The 24,752-nt window shown below is 58.4% G+C and overlaps 1 protein-coding gene across 1 annotated transcript in view; it reads right to left on the reverse strand.

Moving 5' to 3' along the window:
* Positions 1–69: 69 nt before the first annotated feature.
* IQSEC3 (IQ motif and Sec7 domain ArfGEF 3) overlaps positions 70–24,752 on the reverse strand; it is a 39,597-nt gene continuing 14,914 nt past the window's right edge. Inside the window, exons 3-14 of the mRNA XM_039910696.1 lie at positions 21,583–21,895; positions 18,449–19,374; positions 16,427–16,588; positions 13,034–13,156; positions 12,418–12,584; positions 10,979–11,118; positions 10,666–10,791; positions 10,245–10,344; positions 9,405–9,566; positions 7,475–7,567; positions 6,333–6,400; positions 70–1,827 (exon numbers count right to left, since the gene is read on the reverse strand). Coding sequence (XP_039766630.1) covers positions 1,414–1,827; positions 6,333–6,400; positions 7,475–7,567; positions 9,405–9,566; positions 10,245–10,344; positions 10,666–10,791; positions 10,979–11,118; positions 12,418–12,584; positions 13,034–13,156; positions 16,427–16,588; positions 18,449–19,374; positions 21,583–21,895 — 2,794 coding nt within the window. The 3' untranslated portion in view covers positions 70–1,413. The remainder of the gene's footprint in view (positions 1,828–6,332; positions 6,401–7,474; positions 7,568–9,404; positions 9,567–10,244; positions 10,345–10,665; positions 10,792–10,978; positions 11,119–12,417; positions 12,585–13,033; positions 13,157–16,426; positions 16,589–18,448; positions 19,375–21,582; positions 21,896–24,752) is intronic.

The raw sequence follows: 24,752 nt of genomic DNA on the forward strand, positions 1-24,752 counted from the left end.
ACTTCCCTCATCTGAAAAATGGGGATTCACTACCAGTTCTCCCTCCTACTTAGACTGTGAGCCCCATGTGGGACCTGATTATCTTGTATCTATCCCAGAGCTTAGTTCAGTGCTTGGCACATAGTAAGCGCTTAACGAATAACACGTTCTTTCCCCCACCCGAGGATCAGGGAGTCGGGGAATCTTTCGGAGATCTTGGTTCCGAGACAGGGAGGATTTACAGGAAATGTGATGTCACGAGAAGCCAAACTAAAGCCTCTCTCATCAACCCCCCCCCCACCACTATCTGTACCCCTACTTTCTCGCCTTCCAGACTACTCCCCAGCTCCACCCTCATCCTTGCCACTCCCACCCCAAAATGGCCAGTCCCTCCCTCCTGAAGGTGCATGGAAACAAAGTGGTAAACCCTTGTGGTGGGGTTCCATGCCCCAGGCCCTCCCACTCCCGAAGATGTGGCCGGGAAACGGGGGTGAATCAGGCAGGGGAGGGAGTGGATCCGGGGGACGAGGTCGTTGTCGGGGGAGCCGAAGGGGCGGGATAACGGGAGCTCGGTCTCCAAGAATCTCCTCCACCCCAAAGCCCCTCAGAGACACTGGGGAAGGTCTTCCCAGGAACTTCATGGCCTTGGCCAGGAGTTCGAATGCTACCTCCGTTCAGCAGTGGGCATGAGTGCAAATCAGCCTTCCTCTCTGAGCCCCAATAAATCTGGAGAATCATCGTGGGGTGGATTGGTGTGAGGGGCAGCAGGAGAAGGGTGGGGGGTCCTGTCCCTGCCCAGGGGGCAAAGCCGGGGAGTTCCCGGGGGTGCTCAGGGTGGGAATGCCAGTGCCCCTCGGAAGTCAGGGAGGCATCCAGGGGAATCAAGCCCCAGCTCTCTTTAGGGAGCAGCCCCCAGCTTCCCTCCCCACCCCGGGACCCAAGAGTTGTAAAATGGGAGGCCCCTTTGCCGCCGACAGCGGCAGCCTCAGTGTCCCATCTCTCTCCTCCGGGGGGACGCTCTGAGCCCCCAAACTCAACTGGGCCGGGGCGCCCCAAGGACAGGTGGAAGTGAGACCGGGGAGGAGAGGGTCCGCTGTACGTGACTGCCCAAAGCCGGGGCAAGGAAGGGGGATGGGCCCCCTGAGAGCGGGGGAGACCGGCTGGGGTCCCTGGGGGGGGGCGGTGCCAAGCCTGGGGTCCAGGGAAGGATGGGGATCCCTCTCACCCTCCCCCAAACGAACGGCTGGGATTACCGGCACTAAACGTGACCGCGGGGTGATAGCAGCTGGGACGGGGGGTTGCCCGAGGGGGAGAGGGACTGGGGGCGAGTCCGGCGGCGGCTACACGAGGCTGGAGCAGTGGTGCGGGGGTCCTGGGGGGGGGGGACGGGTAGGGGGCAGCTGTCGGGGGTCGGTGCCAGGGGCGGGGGAACGGCTACACGAGGCTGCGGGAGCCGCTGGAATAGCGGCGCTGGGCCAGCAAGGGGCCTGGGGGGCAGTACTGGTGCGGGTGGTTATAGGGGGGCGGCGGCGGGGGCAGCGGGGGGCGGTGTCCCGCCTTGGCCGGGGTGCCGGGCCCACGCCTCGGGGTGGCCGAGGCGGTGTAGCAGGCCAGAGCCTGGCTGAGCAGCGGCTCCATGCGGGCCAGGCAGGGCTGGTCCAGGACGATGACCTTGACGATCTGCTGGCACTGGAGCAGGGTGCCCGGGGGCGCGGGCGCCGGCAGCTGTCGCGGGGGGCTAGGACGCGACCCCGGCCCCGGCGGTGGCGACGAGGACGGACCTCCCCTCTCCGGCCCCGAGGACGACTGCTGATGCTGGTACGTTTGAAGCCTGTTGTGAATTGACACCTAGTTTAGAAACAGCCAGAGAAGCGTGAAATGTTACAAAACCTTTTTTTTTTCTCTCCCCGGCTGCCAGGCCTGGCTTCTCTCAGCTCCGCTGTGACCCTCTCCATCCTCCCCCCAGTTCCCGCCCACCTCACTCTTTTCCGGCCCTCCCTCGTTCCCCCCACCCTCCCCTGCTTGGCCTAGGACGAGGGGGGAGCCAGGACGCTTCCCCCCGTTCAAAGCCTCATCGAAGGCACACCTCCTCCGGGAGGCCTTCCCTGACTAAGCCCCCCCCCCATTTCCTCTTCTCCCACTCCCTTCTGCTGCTCCCTGACTTGCTCCCTCTGTTCTTCCCCCTCCAGCCCCACATCACTTATGTCCATATCTGTCTTTTTTTATATTAATGTCAGTCTCCCCCCGCCTCATCCCCACCACCCCCCGACTGTAATGATAATAATAATAATGTTGGTATTTGTTAAGCGCTTACTATGTGCAGAGCACTGTTCTAAGCGCTGGGGTAGATACAGGCTGTCCCACCTGAGGCTCACAGTTAATCCCCATTTTACAGAGGCACAGAGAAGTGAAGTGACTTGCCCACAGTCACACAGATGACAAGTGGCAGAGCTGGGAGTCGAACCCATGACCTGTGACTCCGAAGCCCAGGCTCTTTCCATGCTGCTTCTCGCTGTGGGCAGGGAATGTGTCTGTGTATTGTTGGAGTGTACTCTCCCAAGCGCTTAGCACAGTGCCCCGCACACAAGGCTCAATAAATACGATTGAGTGAATGATACCGCGATCCTAGTTCGACCTCCAGGTTTCAGGGTGGCCTGAGGCGAGTGACGTGACTTCGCTCATCAGCAGCAATGGTATTTATTGAGTGCTTACTGTGTGCGGAGCACTGTACTAAACGCGTGGGAGAGTAGGCAATACTTTGAGTTTCACTTCCCCAGACCGGGGGGGTAACGTGGATTCCGGGGGCAGTCTTCTCCTTCCCACCTCGGCTCTTCCCCAGGCTGCAGGCCCTCACAGAGCTGGAGCGGGGCTGACTGGCCCCCTCTCCACCCACATTTTGCCCTCTCCCACCTGAACGACTCTCCCTTTGATGAGGGGCCAGCCAGAAGAGACCGGCTGTGGGGCTGGGGGAGGTGAAGCCCCTCGATTTTGTGAGAGTCCTAGGAACCAGAACGAGAAGCAGTGTGGCACAGTGGAAAGAGCACGGGCTTGGGAGACAGAGGTCATGGGTTCGAATCCCGGCTCTGCCACTTGTCAGCTGTGTGACTGTGGGCAAGTCACTTAACATCTCTGTGCCTCAGTTACCTCATCTGGAAAATGGGGATTAACTGTGAGCCTCCCGTGGGACGACCTGATGGCCCTGTATCTACCCCAGCGCTTAGAACAGTGCTCTGCACATAGTAAGTGCTTAACAAATACCAACTTTATTATTATTATTATTATTCTCTCGCTCTCCTGGACCCCCGCAATCTCAAGGCATGGAGAGTCGCCACCACAGAGGACCCAAGATTTCCCTTCTCTCTCTAGGATCGCTAGTACAATGCTCTAAACACTTAGTACAGTGCTCTGCACCTAGTAAGCGCTCAATAAATACCACTGATTGATTAGCCGATTGACTGATTGACAGGATCGTCCCGCTGCACTCCAGGGTCAGAACTAAGCCTTTCCCACACTGGGAGTAATAGCGGCAAACGTGATATTGGTTAAGCGCTTACTACGGGCCAAGCACTATGTTAAACACCGGGGGAGATGTAAGCTAATCAGGTCAGGCACCATCCCTGTCCCGCACGAAGCTCACAGTCTAAGGGTGCGGAGGAAGAGGAATTTAATTCCCATTTTACAGATGAAGAATCCGAGGCCCACAGAAGTTAAGTGAGTTGTCCATACAGCGGGCAAGCGATTAGAACCCCCCCGTGATCTTGCCAAGAGGCCATGCCTCTATCGTTGACTCCGTGCCTAATTTTTCCTTCCTCCTCCTCCTCCTCCAACCTTTCGCTCCCTCCCTTCCCCTGCCCCCGCATCTCCCGTTTCCCGCGCTGGCTTGAGGCCTTGTCCATTCCCAGTCTCTTCCGGACCAGGCACAAGGAGTTCTGTCCACCCCGCCTTCCCGCCCCTCCCTGCCCCCATGATGGCAAGCAGCAGGCGATGACCTATCGATCAAAGGACCCACCCCCTTCCTCTCCCTTCCCCCTCCCACCCCAGCTGCCCCTCCTCTGCCCTCCTCATGGGCCCCGGCCGGGATGGGATGGGGGCGGTGGGGAGAACAGCTCAGAGGAGATGGAGAAGCCCCTCCCTCGGAGGGCACCGACCAGGTAATGAGTGGGTGGGGCGGAGCACGAGGTGGGACTTTGCAGACTGGTTGGGAAGCCTTGACCTTGAGTTTGGGGCGGGGGGGAGGTCTCCCCACCAGAACAAGAGTCAGCAGAGGGGCACGGTGGGCTGGGAAGCCTTATAGAGAGGCACGGCCCCCCCCCAGGGACGGTGGCATCTGATTGATTGTCCTCTCCGAGCTGGCAGGGGTGGGGGTGGGGGTGCGGCTGAGGCTAGGCTGGCAGGGCGGGCGGGTGGGCTGGTAGCTTTGTGGGCTTATCTGCAAGGCTGTGGAATGGGCAGCTGCGGGAAGATGGGGGAAGCAGAATACCCACCCTGGGGCCCGACAGCAGCCTGGGCTGGAAGCTCTTCCGGGGAAAAGGTGCCTTGCCGCGGGGGCCTGAGCTTCCTCCAGAGGTTTGGGTTGGGGGGGAGGGGGTCGTCTGGGAGAGAGGTAGGGTGTGTGTGTGTGGAGGGGATGTTTGTGTGGGGGGGGGAGAACGGGGGGCATCTGCTCATATCCTCCCTCGCAAGCTCTTCGGGGGCAGAATAGACAGGGTTGGCATCTTCCGTTATGTGTGTGGGTGTTTCCAGGTGTCTAATACAGTGCCCTGCACACTGCACACGCTTGGTGAAGCACCCTTATGCATCTCTCACCAATTCCCCACTCCCCCCTTTTATTTGCATTTTTATTTTCACCGGGCTCTTCCCGTGCGCGGGGCACTGGGCTGAGCAACCGGGAAAAGCCAATACCGTAGAGTTGATAGACGTGCTCCCTGCCCTTAAGAGAGTCTAGGTGTGGAGACAGACATTAAAAACAACTTATGGCTAGGGGAAACAACAGAGTGGGCTGGTATTGTGGAGTTTTTAGATTGTGAGCCCTCTGAAGGAGAGGGAACGCATCTAATTCACACCTGTGAATTCTCTCCGAGTCCTTAGTACAGTGCTAAGCACACAGAAGATGTTTAATAAATATTATTACTATTACTACTCCTAGTGCACACAGAAAACACTCACTTCGGTGCCGTATACACAGTAGGTGTCCTCTACGGGAGTCTGCAAATGGTTAGGTGCCAAGTGAAATATTCGGTACACAGAATGTACTCAGGTTGGTGCTCTGCATTCGGCAGGTGTCTAGTACAGTGCTCTGGTACATAGTAGGCGCTAGTACAGCACTCTGCCACAGCAGGGGCTCAGAACTGTGGTCGATACACGATAGGGACCTAATACAGTGCTCTTATACAGTAGGTGCTCTGTTCATAGCGGGGCTGGGAAGTGTTCTGCACCCATAAGGTGCTCAGTACAGCGCTCTGATCACAGCGGGGGCTCAGAACGGTGCTCTGTAGGCAATAGGTACCTAATGCAACGTTTCGTATGCCTTAGGTGCTCGGGACAGCACTCTGCTCACAGCAAGGGCCCGGAACAGTGCTCCTGTCGGCGATCAGTACAGCGCTCTGCTCCCAGCAGGGGCTCGGAACAGTGCTCTGCACACAGTGGGAGCCCAGGCAGGGCTGCTGGTGGCGACTCCAAGATGGAAAAAGCCAGTCGGGGTGAGGTCGGGCTTGACTAGGTCTTGGGGAGGAAGGGGGTCCCAACTGGAGGAGGAGGGGGAGGGCAGATCTAAGCAAGTTGGGGAGCGGGGCTACCTGGCGGAGAGCACAGTGCTCAGGCCATCCCCAGCAGGGCCCCAGAGAGACCGAACCGGCCATCCCCGCCTCGGGACCAGCGGCTTCCGAGGTGGTACATCCCCCTTCCAATAGGAGCTGGTCCCTGGAGGGGGGGCGTCTAACCATTTTCCTCACTGGGGGCAGTTTGCGGAAGGGGGCAGGCGGTTGGGGGGGATGGGTCGCTTCTCGGAGGGAGGTGGCCCACAGGGGTTAGATAGGCAGGGGTCCCCTGGGGGGCCGGGCGTTTCCCTAGGGGAAGAGCTCGGAGGGAGGGGAGGGCGGGTCTGTTTCCAAGGAGATGCCCTCAGAGCCGGGGGGGGGGGGGGCAGCTCCCTACCCGGCCGGAGGACTGGGGGCCGGGGGAGGGGCGAGGTGACCCTGGCACCGCCCGCCCAAGTGCTGAGCTTTAGCGGGGCTCTCTGGACAGTGGGGGGATGGCCGGCCGGGCCGGGGAGGCAGTGATTAACACCTGGGAAGAGAAACAACAGAGACAGTGAGAAGGGCCGGGAGGGGCGGGGGGAGGGCCGCGACCCTCACCTGGTCAGTAAGGCGGCTACTCACCTCCGCCGGGCTGTCCTCCGCCTTCTCGCTCGCCTCCCGCTGGCCTGGGGAAGGAAAGGTCATCCGGCTGCGGTCCCGGGGGTGCCCGGGATCAGTCTGGCCCACCGGCGACCTTCCTCCCAGCCCCCGACCCCCTACTTCTGGCTCCCAGAAGTGAGGCCCAAGGCCTCTTCTGGGCTCACTCAGCCCCTGGTAGGACCTGGTCACTCGGGGCTTGGCTCGGGCTGGACAGCAGGGTGGGGCTTGGGGTCCTCAGCCCCTCCCACCCCATGCCCCTGCTCCTGACTCTATCAGTCGCTCAGTGAACACTTTCTATATGCAGAGCACTCTACTAAGCACTTGAGAGAGTACAGCACCACAGAGTTGGTGGCCATCCTCCCTGTCCATAGTGAGCTTTTAGATTAGAGGGGTAGAGAGACATTAATACGAATTAACTATGGATTTGTACATATGCGCTGTGGGGCTGAGGGTGGGGTGAATACCAAGTGCTAAAGGATAGAGACGATGAGACGATGAGGCGGAGACGATGCAGCATTGGTGGGGGGGCGGGGGGGGGGCGGCGGTTAGAGGAAATATCTTAAATCTTCTCTTCCACCTCCAAGGTCCGAAGAGATGATTAATATAGCACAATTCCACGCTGGAGCCCTGTCACCTTCTCACTCCCATTGCCATTTCTTAAAACATTTGACTAGGGTTTCTCGTGTTCCTGCCCTTTTTTTCCTCCATTTTTCATGTAGCCCGGGTTACAGACTCGATTCCACATTCTTCTTCTCTGACTCCGCACAAGCCCTTCCTTAATTTGGATAAGCTCCTCGCCTAATGTGAGGTTTTAAGGTACTCCAGGCCCTGATTCTGATCCCCCTCTGGCCCGCCACGAGCCTTCAGTGGGTCTCGGTTTCCCCCTCTAGAAAACAGGGGGACTGGGACATGCTAATACCCAATTCCCAGGGGGCTCAGGAATCTGGGAGGGAGACTGGGAGTCCTGGAGTGAGCTGGACCTTCGCGCTCCACCAACTCTGCTACACTGTCCTGCGCTCAGTCCAGTGCTCGGCCCACAGTAAGCGCTCAATAAATCCCAGTGATTGATGGATTGATTGAGCGGTGGCACAGACTCTCACCTGAAGGAGATCCTGGCTTCGAATGCGGGACGAGCTGGGCACTGTGGGAGTTGAGTGAGAGGGTCTTGGCGCCGTTTTGCTTCTCCAGCTCCCCTGGGGGCAGAGAGCACCCAGTGAACAGAGCAGTGGGGGGAGGGAGAGAGACTGGTGGGGGAGAAGAGAGGGAGAAGGGGACAGAAAACCAGGTGGCACATAACATAGCTCAGGGTGAAACCACATCTCCTATCCAGCAGAGAACCAAAGACTCCGGGGTCAATAAGTCCATCCTCCTGCCTCTAGCATTCCCCTTGAACCTGAGCCAGGCTGGAGAAGGGGACTCCCTCCCCTCCCACTCCGCCTCCCGCAAACTTCTCCCGATCTCCATCCCGAATAGGGGCTGTAGAGGGAGGGCAGGAGTGTTGGGAGGTAATTTAGAGGATTTAGCAGGGCTCGGTCTGCTGACAGTGGCCTGTGTGTCTGCTTTTTTGCCCCCCCCCCTTTTTTTCAATGGCATTTGTTAAGCACTTATTATGTGCCAGGCACCATTCTAAGCAGGTAGGACAAAGAGCCTGTTCCATATGGGGCTCACAGTCTTAATCCCTATTTTACAGATGAGGTCACTGAAGCCCAGAGAAGTGAAGTGTCTTGGCCAAGTTCACACTGCAGACAAGTGGCAGAGCCAGGTTTAGAACCCAGGTCCTTCGGATTTCCAGGCCCAGGCTCCATCCACTAGGCCACCCTGTTTCTCATGCTGCTTCATTTTCTGGGCCCCCCACTTAAAGAAATATTATCTCACGAGCACTTTGCGGTCCAAAGCCTAGAACTACCTGCACCAGGCAGTGTGCTTTCTGTTTCCCACAGCTTTCCGGAGTTCATCTAGGCAAACCTCCTCCTCTTCCAAACCTCTCCAGCCCTCGTTTCTCTCCCCCTTCTCCCATGTCCCTACCCACAGCCAGGCTGGAGTCGATTCTGTGGCCAATGGTCCTTTCTGGGGCCAAACCAGCACTCCTAGGAAGCTCTTCCTGATAGCCATCTCTCCATACAGGGCAGCAGCCGATGGGAGACTCTGGAAGCCACCTGCCTTAGCTCCCCCGGCTGAGAAGGAAGGTCCAATTCCCTTGAATGCCCCTCTCTCACTCCCCACTTGTCAATTCTTTCATCAGCTTCCGCCCGCCTGGAAGCTGGGGGCCTTCCTGTGCCACCCTGGGACTCACGGGCACACCCTTAAAGCAGCATGAAGTAGTGGATAGAGCATGGGCCTGGGAGGCAGGAGGTCATGGGTTCTAATCCCAGCTCCAGCACTGATCTGCTGTGTGACCTTGGGCAAGTTGTTCCACTTCTCTTGGTCTCAGTTACCTCATCTGTAAAATGGGGAATGAGACTCTGAGCCTCATGTGGGACAGGGACCGTGTCTAACCCCTTTTGTTTGTATATACCCCAGTGCTTAGTACAGTGCCTGGCACATAGTAAACGATTAACAAATATCACAGTTATCATTAATATTATTATTATTAAAGCCCAAACTCCCACCCATAACTCCCTCTTACACCTGCTGGCACAGAAACACATCCAAGCATAATGCGTTTGGTGGTCTTTGTTAAGCAATTCTTATGTACCAAGCATTGTGCTAACCGGTAGGAGAGATACAAGATGATGCGGCCGGCTCAAGCCGGATGCGGCACCTGTCCCTCGTGGGACTATCGGGGAGGGAGAATAGATGTTTCAGCTCCATTTTACAGATGAGGGAACTAAGGCTCCGAGAAGTGAGGTGACTTGCCCAGGGTCACTCAGCTGGTATTAGAACCACGATCTCCTGATTCCCGGCCCTATGTTCTTTCCACTAGGCCACGTTGCACGCACACAGACACGCATACACACACGCCTGCCAAAGAGCCCACCCCACGCCCACACCCACAGCCCTCCGGGCGCTGGGGCTACCCTGGAGGCTCACATTCGATGCGAATCTGCTCCAGCTCCATGACCTCGGCGATGGACTCCTTCAGGTCGTCCACAAACTTCTGCATCTCCTCCGATCCCAGCGCGCAGAAGTGGAGCACCTGTTTCTTCTCGGAGCCCGAGGCCGGCGTCACCAAGGTGATGCCGTGGGAATAATCTGTCGGGGGGGCACCGTCAGTGGGCTGGACCCCAGAATGGGGGGTCAGAGGATAGTTTGGGGCTTTTTATGGCATTCGTTAAGCACTTACGAAGTGCTGGGGTCAATACAAGATTGGACACCATCAGTTGGACGTAGTCCCTGTCCCACGTGGGGCTCACAGTCTTAGTCCCCATTTTACAGATGAGGTCGCTGAAGTGCAGAGATGCGAAGTGACTGGTCCAAGGTCACGGAGCAGACAAGTGGCAGGGCCGGGATGAGAACCCAATTCCTCTGACTTCCAGGCCTGGGCTCTTTTCATTAGGCCATGAGGTGGCTATGCATCCTCTGTCCTCTGGAAGTGCTCGGTATTGTGAATGGAGGAGGAAGGGCAGGAAGGATAGGACGGTAGGGTGGATGGCACAGGGTGGGCCTGGCGAGGGGACCCCCGCTCCAGACACATTTATCAGTGGATGGGGCCACCGGGGAGATTGTCCCCTGATCCTCCATGGCTGTTTCAGTGGTCTCTCTCCCCAGCTACCCCCGTCCCCTGCTCTCCCACTGTGGGTGCCCCCCCCCCAGGACAGACACACTCATTCTCAAAGAGCTGGAACTGCATCCCCAGCCACCCCCGCCCCCTGCGCTTCCCCCTTGGGTGACCCCCTTCCCCCCGAAAACCCCATCCCGGGGCAGACTTACACTCATTCTCAAAGAGCTGGAACTGCATCCCCAGCAAGCCCACGGCCCTGCAGAATGTGTAGGTGGAGGGGCTCTTCTTCTTGGGGCACAGCTTGAGGATCTGCCCAAGATGCCCGCATGCACACGCATGCACATACACACACGTGCACACACACACACAAACACACACAGATGTCAGCACCAGCACGGGGGGCAAGTGGGCGCGGGGGGCGGTCTTGGGGGGGGTCGAGGGACACAGAATCTCTCCCGGTTCTGCCTCTCTCACGCTGTGGGTCGTGGGGCTCTGTCTTTTAAGGGGGGAAGGAGGATCTGGAGGAAGAAGGACAGCTAGTGGAAGGGCTCTGGGTTAGGAGGAGGATCCGGCTGTTTGGGGGAGCAGGGGCTGGGGCAGGGCTCCGAGGGGGGGTGGCGAGCCCCTCACCACGAGCAGGTCGTTGAAGAGGAACACCTCGCGCTGGTGGGCGGCCTGCTTCTGCAGCTTGTTGAGGTCCGCCACCTCAAACAGACGGCTGCAACACACCAGCCTCCGGTGAGGCGCCGACAGCACCTGTGGGGCATCAGTGGGGCCACCGGTCAGGGCATCAGTGGGGGCAAGCTGGGGGAAGAGCGGCTAGGTGGGGGCAAGCTGTGACACCCTGTCCCATCGGCTCCACTCGCGTACCCCTTGGCCTCAAGGGAGAGTCTGGGGAGGGGTGGCGAGGGGAACCCCGAGACCTCCAACGGGAATAACCCACCGTCTTCATGCCCACGATGGACTTCTCCACCTTGGTGACGTAGGTGACGTGGTCCTCATTGGACTTGAGCTCCTTCTGCTGGATCCGTTCATAGATGCCCACCACCAGATCCCGGGGGATGTCCGCGCCGTCGTCCACCCCTGCGGGCCGGGGGGAGGCCGGGGGGTCGGAGGACTTGCGTCAGGGTCAGAGAGGGGGCAGACCACCCCCATCCCTCTGCGAGCCCCTCTTCATCCCCTCGATCTGCGGCGTTGACTCCCAATGGGACAGCTTGGTGACAATCCCTGCTCATCCACGGCATTCCGCTTTCGCCTCTGTGCTCTCGCCCGCTTTTCATGGTCACTTGGACATTTAGGTCTGTTACCCTCCCCCGTTTCACTGTCAGCTTCTTGATGTTGGGAACTGCGTCTTTTCCCTGTAGTCTGTGTTTCCAGGGTTCAGTACAGTGCTCTGCGCCCAGTGCTCGTCACAGCACTCTGCAAATAGCAGGCCCTCAGTACCCTCTGTACTCAGTAAAGTGCCTAGTATAATAATTATGATATTTGTTACTATGTGCTGAGCACAGTTCTAAGCGCTGGGGTAGATACAGGGTAATCAGATTGTCCCAGGTGGAACTCACATTTTTTAATCCCCATTTTTACAGATGAGGTAACTGAGGCACAGAGAGGTTAAGTGACTTGCCCAAGGTCACACAGCAGACAAGTGGCGGATCCGGGATTCGAACCCACGACCTCTGACTCCCAAGCCCGTGCTCTTTCCACGAAGCCACGCTGTGTACCCAGAAGGTACTCACAACAGTGCTCTGAACCCAGGAGGGGATTGAAATTGGGAATTGTGGATTAAGACTGTGAGCCCCTTGTGGGACAGGGACTGTGTGCAACCCCATTAGCTTGTATCTACCCCAGGGAGTAGAACAGTGCTTGGCACAGAGTAAGCGCTTAACAAATACCATAATTATTAATCTTAGAAGGCACTCGGAACGGTGGCCTGAACCCAGAAGGCGTTCGGTACAGTGCTCTGTACACAGAAGGCTCACAGTATAGTGGTATGTAGCCAGAAGATGCTCAGTACAGCGTTCTGTCCACAGAAGGCACTCAGTACAGAGCTCAGCAGAGAGCAGAGGTTCCACCCTCCCAATCCAGCTGGCCCTGGGGTTCCGGGCATGGCTGGGAAGGGGCTTCATATTTTGCCCAACTCAATCCAGTTGAGATGGGGGTGGTTGGGATTCGGCGGGGGTGGAGGGAAGGGAGGGGATGGTAAGGCGTCAAGGTGGCAAGGAGGTGTCAGGGTGGGGCAAAGAGGATGGGAAGCATGAGGGGGTCCGTGTGCGATCCAGGGTTCTGGGGGACAAAAGGTCATCAGTGCTACCAGCCGCCGCCTGATCTGGCTCCCTCTTCTTCCTCCTCCTCCTCCTCCTCCACTCCGGTCCATTCCCTCACCTCGCAGGTTGCGGATAAAATCCTGCAGCATCATCTTGCGGTCGGGCTTGATGTTGGGGCTGTACATGTCCGTGTTGAGCAGGACGATGGCGAAGGCCAGGATGAAGATGGTGTCGGGGTTGTGGAACTGCTGCACCACGTCCGGGTTACACACGCAGTACCGCTGGCTGCGAGGAGGTGAGGAGAGGTGGGTCAGGCTAAGCCCTCCTCCCCCACCCCAACTCCCACTCAAGCTCTGCCCCCTCTCTCTCAGCTCCTTCCCCCACCACCCCCACCAACCCCGGTCGGGTCTCTGACCTCATCTCCCACATTTCCCATCTTTCCCAGACCCCCCCCCCCTTTTTTTGTTAAGCGCTTACCAGGTACAAGGCACCGTACTAAGCACTGAGGTAGGTACAAGCTAATCAGGTTGGCCCCAGTCCCTGTCCCACATGGGCTCACGGTCTCAATCCCCATTTTACAAATGAGGTAACTGAGGCCCAGAGGAATTGTCTTGTCCAAGGTCACGCAGCAGACAAGTGGCGGAGTCGGAATGAGAATCCAGGTCCCCTGACTCGCAAGCCCATGTTCTATCCACTAGGCCACACTGCTTCTGGATTAAGCCCCACCTCCCTACCTGAAGGCCTCGATGAGCCGCTCCACCTTCTGGGCTTCCCCTTGCACGCGGATGTGAGCTTGGAATTTGCGTAGGCCCTCGTCCAGCTCCAGGCAGGAGAAGTCCATCTCGTCCACCACGCAGCTGCCGGCCGGGGTGGTGGTCAGGGCCGGGCCGGGGCCGGAGGCCCCTCCCACCCTCCAGCCGGAGACTCTGCCCACCCGGTGGAGGTGGTTGGGAAGGTGGTAATAATAACAGTAATAATAGTCGTATTTGTTAAGTGCTTACTATGTGCCAGGCACTGAACGGAGCGCTGGGGTAGTTAGAAGCAAATCGGGTTGGACTCGGTCCCTGTCCCACATGGGGTTTACAGTCCTATTCCCCTTTTTACAGATGAGGCAACTGAGGCCCAGAGAAGTGAAGGACTTGCCCAAGACTCAGCAGACAAGTGAGAGAGCCGAGACAAGAACCCAGGTCCTTCTGACTCCCAGGCCCGTGCTCTATCCATTTGGCCACGCTGCTTCTTGTTCCCGCTAGACTGCAAGTTCACTGTGGGCAGGGAATGTATTACATTGTCCTCTCCCAAGTGCTTAGAACAATGCTCCGCACACAGTAAGCGCTCAATAAACAGCATCGATTGAATCCCTCTCTTCACCCCCTGCAGCACCCCCACCACCCCTCTCTCCATCCACATCATCCCTCCTCCCAAATCCTCACCCATCCCCCCACCTCCTCCCAAACCCCAACCCAACCCAGCCATTCAATCCCATTTTACAGATGAAGAGGTGGAGGCCCAGAGAAGTGAAGTGACTTTCCCAAGGTCACGCAGGCGGTAATTGACAGAGCCGGGACCGAGACACTAGTCCATGCTGCCTCCCTTGGCACGCCCGATCCCCCCAGCATTAAGCTGCAAGTTAAGGGTCAGGGGCCTCCCTGGTGGCCCCTCGGCCTGTGGGAGAAGCCCTCAGGCTCCCTGATGCCTCTCTCTCCCTCTACCCGGGCATCGAACACCCCCCCATCCCAATGCCCACCTGGTAAGCCCACCTCTATGGCCCCAGGCAACTGGAGACTGGCCAGGCCCTGCATGACATGACTAATATTTAGGGTGTTCATTAAACGCTTATTATGTGCCAAGCACTGTTCTCAGCACTGGGGTAGATACAAGTTAATCAGGTTGGGGTGCAGCTTCTGACTCAAATGAGGCTCACAGTCGAAGTAGGAGGGAGCAGGATTGAATCCCCATTTTACAAATGAGGGAACTGAGGCCCAGAGAAATGAAGTGACTTGCCCCAAGTCACACAGCAGACAAATGGCAGAATCGGGATTAGAACCCAGGTCCTCTGACACCCCGCCCGTGTTCTTTCTGCCAGACCCAGCTGCTTCTCAAGGGGGCAGGGCATCAGCCCAGCTCAGCAGCTGCCTGCTCTCGCTCCAATTCTCAGCCTATTGGGCTGCTGGGAAAAAAAGAAAATCCCTGGATTAACTCTGTGGTCTCATTTCTTCCCCCCATTCCCAGCTCCCCTTCCCCGGGGACCAGGAACGGCAGTGATGTGGAAGCAGGGCCGTTGTCTGCACTAATGCATCCTGGCAGGCAGGCATTGGAGGGTGAAGGCATTAATGCAGCTGCAGCCCGGGGTCCCAGCTTCCCCACGCAGGGCTGAGGGCTCGAGGAACCATTGGGGCTGAAGCCTCCATCGACCGCCCGACTAGCGTGCAGGCTTGCGGGATTGAGACTCTGGCTCCCGCCATCTCTCCCTTCCACCTCCAGCCCATGCAGCCCAGCTTGGGGGAGGGTGGGCTCACCAGTCAATCAATCAATCAGTGGTATTCACTGTCATCGAATCAATAGTCCTCCGTCCAGAGGCTCGGCAAATCAGAGAAAGAGAGATTGAGAGGGAGGGGAAGAGAAGAAGGGGGAGAGGGAATGAAAGAGCGGGAGAGGGGAGGGAGGCTGTGGGAACAAGATGGGGAAGAAAGAAAGAAAGGGAGGGAGAGAGAGACAAGAAAGAGAAAGAGAGGGAGCAGGAGGAGGAGAAGAAAGCTAGGGGGACAAGATGGGAGAAAGGAAAAGAGAGAGGAAGGGAGAGACAGGTTGGAGGAGGGAGAGAGAGAGGGAAAGGGGGAGATGGGACGGAGGAGGGAGAGAAAGAGAGGAAGGGGAAAAGGGGATGGAGGAAGAGGAGAGGGGAAGAGGGAGAAGGAAGGGAGGCTGTGGTGACAGGAGGGGGAGCAAGGGAGAGGAAGGGAGAGAGAAAGCGAGAGCAAGAGGAAGGGGGGAGTGCGGCTGTGGGAATAAGATGGGGAGAAAGAAAAAGAGAGGGAAGAAGAGAGTGAGAGAGCAAAAGAGAGGAAGAGAGTGAGGAGATGGAGTAGGGACAAGAGAAGGGAGGCTGTGGGACAGGATGGGGAGAAAAAGAGAGGAAGGGAAAGAGAAAACTAGGGAAGGAGGGGGAGATGAGAGAGGGAGAAGGGAGGGAGGTTGTGGAGACAGGATGGGGAGGAAGAACTCAGTACAGTGCTCTGCATGCTGTAGTAGTCAATAAATACCACTACTTGAGGACGAGAAAGAAAGGGAGGGAAAGGGGAGCTGCGAGAGAGGAAAAGGGAAAAGAAAAGAGGAAGAGGAAAATGGAAAGAGAACTCAGAATTTCATCTGTCTACTCCTGCTGGGATTCCAAAGTGCTTACGAATTACCGAGTTGGGGAGTATAGTCGCATCTTTCTCCATTTTACAGGTGGAGAAACTGAGACCCAGAGAGGGAAATTGAACTCTTCAGGACCTCTAGCACCATGGTGACAGAGTTGGGGGCTGGGGAAAGTACTGTGGCCTAGTGGAAAGAGCAAAGGGCGGGGAATCAGGGGACCTGGGTTCCAATCCCACTCCACCACTTGCCTGGTGTGTGAACTTGGGCAAGTCACAAGTAATTTCTTTGGAGTTCAGTACCCTTATCTGTATAATGGGGATTCAATAACTATTCTCCTTCCCTCTTAACCGTGAGACCCGTGTGGGAGAGGAACTCTGTTTAACCTGAATGTCTTTTTTTCCCCAGCACTTAGGGCAGTGATTAGGCATACGATAAGAACAGGGGATGTGGCCCAGGGTGAGCCTGGTTCCTGTCTATCGTCTTCTCCCAAGCGCTCAGTCCAGTGCTCTGCACACAGTAGACTCTAAGATCCTCGAGGGCAGGGATCGTGAGGGATTGAGTGGGCAGGTCACTTATTCCAGCATATCGTGGTTGAACTGCTTCTCGCTGTTCTCCCGAAACAGGGTTGGGGGGCGGCCTGGAGACAACTGGGAGCATTCAGGGGGCCTGCTGGAGGGGCATGTCACGACTGAGCATTTTCCTCACGGTTCCCCAGGAACAGGGCAGGGGAAGGGCTGGGGGCAGCTGGGGACGAGCAGGAGGTCACTTACTCTAGGACATCGCGGTTGAACTGCTTCTTGCTGTTCCCCAGGAACTCGCCGATCATCTGGCGGCTGAGACCCTTCCTCTGCAGCAGGAAGTGAGCCACGCCAGTGGGGGTGTCGGGGATGAAGCCCCGGGAAATGAGGAACTGGACCCCCTTGTCCGGGTTTCTGTGAGGGCAAGGGAATGGGGAGACCCGTCTGAAGGCCCCCACGATCCCTCCCCACTGTTCCTGAACCACCGCACCCCCCAACCTTCTTGCACTGGGTGGGGAGGACTGAGACCCCCTAGGATGTGGGGTCAGTAGTCGGGAATACCACAGACGCCTCCATCAGGGCCTGGGACTGGGGACCTCAACCTCTGCAGCCCCCTGGGCCTCAGTGTTCACGTTTGGAAAATGGGAGCAAGACTCCTGATTGGTCAGCCCTGCCTCTGTCGGGGGTATGTGTAGGGGGGTACCCTGAGGGAGGGAGGGAACCCCACTTCCTTCCCTTGACATTCACGGTCCTCGTGGGTCCCTCTCACCTCTGCCTCTGTTATCCCAACTTCCGGCGGCTCTTTCTTCCACCGGTCCCCTCACCTGGCCGGACTCCTCCTCTCCTCATCCTCCCTCTCCCCCTCATCTCCTTTATTAGCCTGGACTCAGGATCGGGAAGACTCCTCTTTCTTCTCCCCCTTTCCCATCCCCGTTCTCTCTTTGCTTCTGCTTTCAGCGGAGCTCCCGCGCTTGGTGAATTTTAAGGAGGGCCAGGCAAGAATCTGGGCCAGGTTGTGTGCGGGGCTGTGCGCCTGGCTGGGGACATGATGAGGATGATGATGGTGTGGGTGTAGGTGTGTACGTCTGGGTGAGGACGTGATGGTGTGTTCGTAGGTGTCTGCCTGGCTGAGGAAATGATGGCGTAGGTGGATGTCTGAGTGAGGATGTGATGGCGTGTGTGTGTGTGTGTGTGTGTAGGTGTGTACGTCTGGGTGAGAATGTGACACAGGGTGTTTAGGTGTGTGTCTGACTGATGATGTGATGGTGTGTATGTAGGTGTGTGCCTCAGTGGAGATGTGGTGTGTGTGTGCCCCTGGGGAAGAGGGTGTGTGTGTGGTGTGTGATTGTGTGTTTGTGTGCCCCTGGGGAAAAGAGAATGGGGGTAAGGGAAGGAGAGAGGAAGGTGGGCAGGCAGTCCTTCCCTGAGTCTAGGGTGGCAGGTTTGGGTGGGTTTGTCGTGTTCCCAGGGACCAAGCTGAGGTGGGTGTCTGGGCACAGTAGGGAGGGAGGGCAAGGGATTTTGGGTGTTTCCTGGGAGAGGGTATGTGGGCGAGGGTATGCGTGTCTGTTGTATCCTCCTGTGTGGCAGTCCGTCCCATCCTGCCAGAACTAGGGGGTGGGCAGAAGAAGGTGTGGGGTTCCGGGGGAGGTGACCCCCCGGGGGGAGGGGCTCCGTTGCTAAAGGAGCACAGGGTCCGCCCCACCCCCTAATGGATGCTACTCGGCCCAATTTGATTTACAAACACGTCTGTCTGTCCCACTTCCCCTCACCTCTCTTTCCTCACCTTCACCCTCTTCCCTCTTCCCCATCTCCCCTGCGGGGCCCGGGCAGCGGGGACACGGAGTGGTCAGAGGGAGGGGGCGTTAGGGGACGGTCGGGGTCTTCAGGGGTGGGGAGGGGGCTTTCAGAGGGGCTGTCGGGGGGCGGGCTTCCAGGAAGCGAGGGTGTGAGAGTCTGGACTTAATAATAATAATAACGATGATGATGATGGTATTCGTTAAGCGCTTACTATGTGCCAAGCACCGTTCTAAGCGCTGGGGTAGGTACGAGGTAATCGGGTTGTCCCACGTGGGGCTCACCGCCTTAATCCCCATTTTACAGACGAGGAAACGGAGGCCCAGAGAAGTCGAGCGGCTTGCCCGAAGTCACACAGAGGACGAGTGGCAGAGCCTGTTAGGCCGCAAGGTGGGACCGCGAGAGATGGGGTGGGATTTTCAGGGGAGTTCGGTAGGTGGGCGAGGTTTTCAGGGGGCGGGGGGCACGACGGCTCACATGTTGAAGAGGTTGAGTCCGATGCGGTAGAGACGCTTGCGCAGGGTGTCCGTGGACAGGGTGGGCGACCTGCAGCCGGCCGGATTCTCGCAGTGGTAGCGGGGCAGGCTGAGGATCATGGCCTGCAGGGCCTCCTTGGAGCCCGACGCCTCCGAGCTCGACTTGGGCGACTTGATGGACGGGCCGCTGTCGCCCGGACCCTCCGAGGGGCACCGGGCCTCCCCCGGGCCCTCCTCCCCCGCCGCCCCCTCGCCCCCCAGGCCCGGGGCGGGAGGGCCGCCGCCGGGCCCCCCCTGGTCGTCGGGGGTCTCCGGGGTCTCGGCGTCGGCCCCGGAGGCCGGGCCGGCCTGGCTCCCTCCCCCGCCCAGGCAGTTGGCCACGGACAGGGAGGCGGCGGAGGAGACGGAGATGTTCTGGTGGGCGATCTGCACCGTGACGTCGCGGAAGGCCATCATGAGGGTGCCGCGGCCCTGGGGCAGGGACCCCTCTCCGGAGCCCCCGTCCCCGTCCGGCCCCGGGCCCGCCGAGCCCGGGCCGAAAGCCTCCTGGAGCTGGAAGCCCCCCGCAGGCCCGCCGCCCTCCTGGAGGGAGCACATGGCCTGCAGGCTCCACGTGCTCAGCGCCTCGTCGATGGACTTGGCCAGCGACTGCACCTGCTCGGTGAACGAGTCCTCCAGCTCGGTCAGGGGGGCGGGGGCGGCCAGGGCCGGGGGGCGCAGCCCGCAGCCCTCGGCCGCCGGCCCCTCGGCATTCTGCACCCGCAGCTGGCGCAGGGAGATGCGGCGGGGCCTCCGGCTTTCCAGGAGGGAGTTGCGGATCTTCTCGAAGTTCTTGCTGAGCTGGTACTGGCGGAAGGCCGTCTGGATGGTGCAGGCCGCCCGCCGGGACACCAGGTGACCCCCGTACTTGTATTCTAGCATTTCGACCTGCAACACACGGAGGGGCGGGGTGGGGAGGGGGCGATACCCAGAGGACGACCCCCTGGGGCTCAGGTGGCCGGAGGGAATTGCCCCCCTAGGCCGGCTGCCCAGAAAACCACCCGCTTCGGGCGAGGGACGGCCTGGGACGCCGGGTCAGCCAGGCATCGGACTGGGCCTGGAGGGGAGCGGGGAAATCCCTCGCCGGGGGGAAGCGGAGCGTTATGTCTCCCCCATCTCTAGACTGTAAGCTCCTGGTGGGCAGGGAATGGGTCTGTTTATTGTTGTGTCGTCCTTTCCCAAGCGCTCAGTACAGTGCGCTGCACTCAGTAGGCGCCCAACAGATACCATCGAATGAATGAATCAAGGAGGCCAAGTCTTAGCGTGGGTTTGGCGAAGGGGAGCGGGTTGGGCAGAGGGGTCCGGGGGGACCAGCCAGTCCAGGTTTGGGGTGGGGGGGGGGCGGAGGAGGCGGGAGAGCAAGAGTGGGGGAGGCGGGGGGAAGAGGGGAAGGGAGGAGACCCACCCTCTCTGCCGCACAACCTGAAGCACCCGAAACGAGGAGAAGCAGCGCAGTTTAGCGGAAAGAGCTTGGACCTGGGAGTCAGAGGATCTGCCTTCTAATCCTGACTCTGCCATTGCCCTATTGTGTGTCCCTGGGCAAGTCCCTTCGCATCACTGGGCCTCAGTTTCCTCATCTGTAAAATGGGGATTCGATACCTGCCCTACCTCCTCCTTAGACTGTAAACCCCAAATGGCGCAGGGACCCTGTCCCGCCCGATTATCTTGGAACTGTGCTTAGGACAGTGCTGGGCACATAGGAAGCATTTAACAAATACCACCTATCATTATTATTATTATTTTTATTACTATTATTATTAGGAGCTGAAACCACTGTCCAGAGAAGACAGACATCCCCGCCCCCCATCCTATTCTGTCCTCCCAGCCCCCCCTCTCAGGGAGCATGGATAGCTGGGGGGGGGGGGAAGGATGGAGAAGGGAGGTGGGAAGCAGAGGAGGGGGAAGAGCAGGGAAGTGGGGGGAGGATGAGATGAAAAAATTGGGTGTCTTCCTTCTTCCAGACTCAAGAATCAAAAGTAACCGCCTCCTTACACCAGCCTATCTCTCAGCTAGACAAAGAGGGGAGGGGTTGTCAGAGACTGAGTCTCTAGTTTCATTCCCCAGGGTCAGTGAGCACTCCTCATCTCAATGCCAGTGCCAGGGGTGAGCCCAGCTGGACAGGTTCAGGGATCCAAAACCCAGCCCTGGCACCCTGCCCACTTCCCCCCGAGGCTCAGGTCACCTCCCTCGGGGCCAGATGGCCCTTCTTGGGTGCCAGGACCAGCCTCCCTGGTGTCTTCCTGTGGTGGGCAGGTGCCCGCTGCAGACACACCCCTAGCCTGCTCTATAGAAGTGCCTGCAATGGGCTCAGGACGGGGTCGAGTATGGGGGGAATGAAGGGGGTCCTCCCAGGCCACACTCCTCCAGTCGGTCTCCCCCTACTCTCCATGCCCTGACATCCCCACCTATCCCAGTGCCCGCCTAACTGGTGAAGACACAGCAGGAGGGAAGCACGACAGGGGAGAGGGAAACATGGAGGGCGAGGGGGTGGGCACTCTGAGGGGCAGAGGACAGACTCTATGTCCATCTCCTTCTGGGTCAAGGATTCTCAGCTACTCCAGGTTCTGAGAGGAACCCGAGATCAGTGTGGTGGGAGGCGGGGGGAGGGAGGGCCCCAAGCTCACACCCCACCACACGCAGACACACACACAAACACACACAAAGACACCACCGCAAGCTCCCAACAGCCACCCGAGGTGCCGCTTGTTCTGCCCCAGCTAGCCGGGCTCACCGGAGTCTCCGGGCACCTGAGCGGTCCCTCAGGGAGCAAGACCTCTCTGATGAGCCCCTCCACCCCTTCCCCCTACCCCGCCCAAGCTGGACACCCACACACCACCATCCCCTGACTTGCTGTCCCCTTCTGAAGCCAGCGGGCCCACCCATCAATCGGAGGCCGGGCCCCCTGTGGACTAGGAACGGCAAGGCCCTTGAGCTGGTGACCCCTCGGACCCCTCGGCAAACACGTGCGGCCTTGTGTTGGTCCCTGTGAATGCAGGCTGCGGTGGGGCAGGGTCCCAGGAGGGAGCCGGGGTCCCCGGGGGACAAGCGGGGAGGCTGTGGAGGTGGAGCGCCCGGCTTCCCGGCCCCCACCGGTACCTGCTTATTCTTTAGGTCAAGGGAGAGCTCGTAATCGGAGGTGGCCGGACTGTGGGAGCAGCGGCCCGCCCCTCTGCCCCGCTGCTGCCTCCCTGGGGAGGCTGTGTGGTGGAGGCTGGCCTTCGGCACCGGGGGAGAGACCCCCGTCGCCCCCAGCCGCTTCTCCTCCTCCTCCTCCTCCTCCTCCTCCTCCTGCTCTTCCTCCTGCTCCTGCTCCTGCAGGTCCCGGGCTGGGGCCTTCGTCACGTCTCCACTGGGTCTGCCAGCCGCCGCTGGTTCCTCGGGAGCGCCCCCGGCCCGGCAGGGGTCCACACTGTGAACAAAACGCAACGGTGCTCGGTTGGGGTGGGGGCGGAGGGGCACCTCCTGCCTAGCACGGGGTTCAGCTCGCCCCCGGGGATGATACTGGATAGGCGGGGGGGCTAGCCCGGGGAGTGGTCCTTTAGACTATAAACTCCCGGAGGACGGGGATCGTGTCTACTATCTCCACTGGACTCTCCCAAGTGCTCAGTACAGTGCTCTGCACAAAGTAGATCGTAAACTCCTTGAGGATGGGTTTATTAACTCCTTTGTACTCGGTCCGGTGTCTGCACGCTGTAGGATGTAAGCTCCTTGAGGGCAGGAATTTTGTCTACTAACTCTAGTATACTCTCCCAAGTGCTCGGTCAGTGCTCTGCACGCCATAGAATGCAAGCTCCTTGAGGGACTCTTGCCTTCGAGCTTTCAGTCCAGTGCTCTGCACACAGTAGGTGCAGTCAGGGAGGAAAGCCGTGGCAGAATGAGGTGAGGGGGATGTGTTTGCTTGTGGTAGGGGGTTGACGGCAAACGTGGCCTGGATGGGGCTAGCCCAGAAGACCTTCGGGTACTGGCCCTGGAGCCTTTGGGAGCAGCAGCAAACCCAACCGCTCCCACTAGTAATGTCACATAGACCACGGCCAGTCCCCAGCAGCCTCGCCCCAGGTTGCCCTACCCATTAGTACAGATGGGAAAGCTGAGGCTCAGAGAGGTTCGGGGACTTGCCCAGTGGTCACTCAGCACTGGCGGAGCGGATCCAGGCTCGTTCCTCCGGACCCTGCTGCCTCCTTGGGGGCTCAGTGTTACAATACTAATAATAGTAATGATAATTGCAGTTTGTTAAGCCCCTGCTATGTATCGAGCACTGTGCTAAGTGCTTGGGTTCGATGCAAAGGTAGGTTCAAGATACACTCCCTGTCCCGCCTGGGGCTCACAGTGTAAAGTAGGATGAAGAACAGACAATGAATCCCCATTTTACCGATGAGAAAACTGAGGCACAGAAAAGAAAATGGCTTGCCCAAGGTCACACAGCGGGCTGGAAAAAACATAATAAAATTGGCGGCATTTATTGCATATCTACTATATGCCAAGCACTTCAGGAGGCACAAGATTATGAGACTGGACACAGTCCCTGTCCCCCAAGGGGCTCACAATCTCTCTGCATTTTACCCATGAGGAAACAGAGGTCCAGAGAGGTTAAGCGACGTGCCCAAGGTCACGCAGCGGGCCCATGATGGACCGGGGGACTCCCTGACTTGCCAGCTCAGGTTCATCCCACCAGGCTACGCTTGGATAGGTGGGACTTAGTGGAATTGGGCTGCAGCAGATGACCTAACCTTAAAAGCAGGTTCCACAGGCCTATTCGAAACCACTGATATTTCTCCCCCATCCCTCAAGCCCTCCAGGTCCACGACTGCTCTGACACCTTCCCCCCACTCTCCACCCCCTCAACTCCACCCCCACACTCTTCCTTTGACCAAGCCCCTTCAGAATTACCTCTCTTCTCCCCAGATTTGTGGAGCACCCATCTTGGGGCTCAGAGGGTGCCAGTCAACTCATCACGGGGCCATTCAGAGTCATCTAGTCCATCCTCCTGCCTTCAGACCGATCCTTTTCATGTTTTAATCAAGGGATCTTTTCCGGCCTCTGAGATCCAGAAGTCCTGGGGGCCCCAACCATCACACTACTGCCAAAAGGGAAAGGGATCTGGTACCCACCCCTGGCACGAGCAACGGGTGAGGGAGGAGGTGGGCAATGCTTTCTCTGCCCTCGGCTGGTCTCCCATCACCTAGAGGCAGGCTGAAACAGAGGCCACCCCTGGGCTTCTCTCCGGGGACCGATCCGCTGTCCTTAATGAACCCAGATCCCCCTATCTGCTCAGCCCTGCTCCTCCTCACCCCCAGCCTCCCGCAAAAGCAGCCCCCTCCCTCCCTCCCTCCGACCTTCCGCTACAGCCACCTCTCCGGCCTTACACGATTCCAGCGGCTGCTCCCAGAATAGAAATCCCTCGCAGGGAGACAGACGTGGCTCTCCTGCCTCACCGTTTCTCAGCAGCCCCCACCCCCACCCCGTCCCCGATAGCTGAAACGGACGCTTTATCTCTAGTTTTCCCCAGGGCCCTGGGGAGCAGCTACACTGCCCTCCCCACCTTCCTCTTTTTCCTTCTCCCTCTCTCCCTTCTCCTTCTCTTTCTCCTCCTCCTTCATTTTCTCCAACTATCCCCCACCTTCCAACTGCTCCTCCTCCTCTTTCTTCTCCTTCTCCTTCTCCTTTTCTTTTTCCTTCTCTTCCTTCTCCTACTCCTCTTTCTCCTCCTTCTCACATTCACAGTTGTGTTTCCCCTAGGGAAGGCCATTCCACCTTAGGATTTCCTTGATTTGCTGAGGCACAATTGCTCCACATAAAAATCATGGGACATAGGGGATGGCGACGGGCAAGGGGTTAAACAGCTTCACGCCCTTTTTTTTTAATAGCAATTGTTAAATGCTTACTATGTACCAGGCAGGGTACTAAGCACTGGGGTGGATACGAGCAAATCGGCTTGGACACAGTCCCTGTCCCCTATGGAGCTCATGCTCTTAATACCTAATTTACAGATGAGGTAGCTGAGGCCCAGAAAAGTGAAGTGACTTGCCCGAGGTCACACAGCAGATAAGTGGCAGAGCCAGGATTAGAACCAAGGTCCTTCTGACACACAGGCCCAACTTCGACCCACTAGGTCACGCTGCCTTCTCTAGCCGCCAGCAAATGGAGAGCCCAGCTGTTGGACGCATAAGAGGAATTGAGTGAGGATTTAATTGCTTAGGATTCCTCAGCTCCCGCTGCATCGATTATGCCCCTGCCTTGATGCCATCTCTTGGAGCTCAGAGGAAATG

The sequence above is a fragment of the Ornithorhynchus anatinus genome, chromosome X4 (assembly GCF_004115215.2).
Source record: "Ornithorhynchus anatinus isolate Pmale09 chromosome X4, mOrnAna1.pri.v4, whole genome shotgun sequence".
Lineage (NCBI taxonomy): Eukaryota > Metazoa > Chordata > Mammalia > Monotremata > Ornithorhynchidae > Ornithorhynchus > Ornithorhynchus anatinus.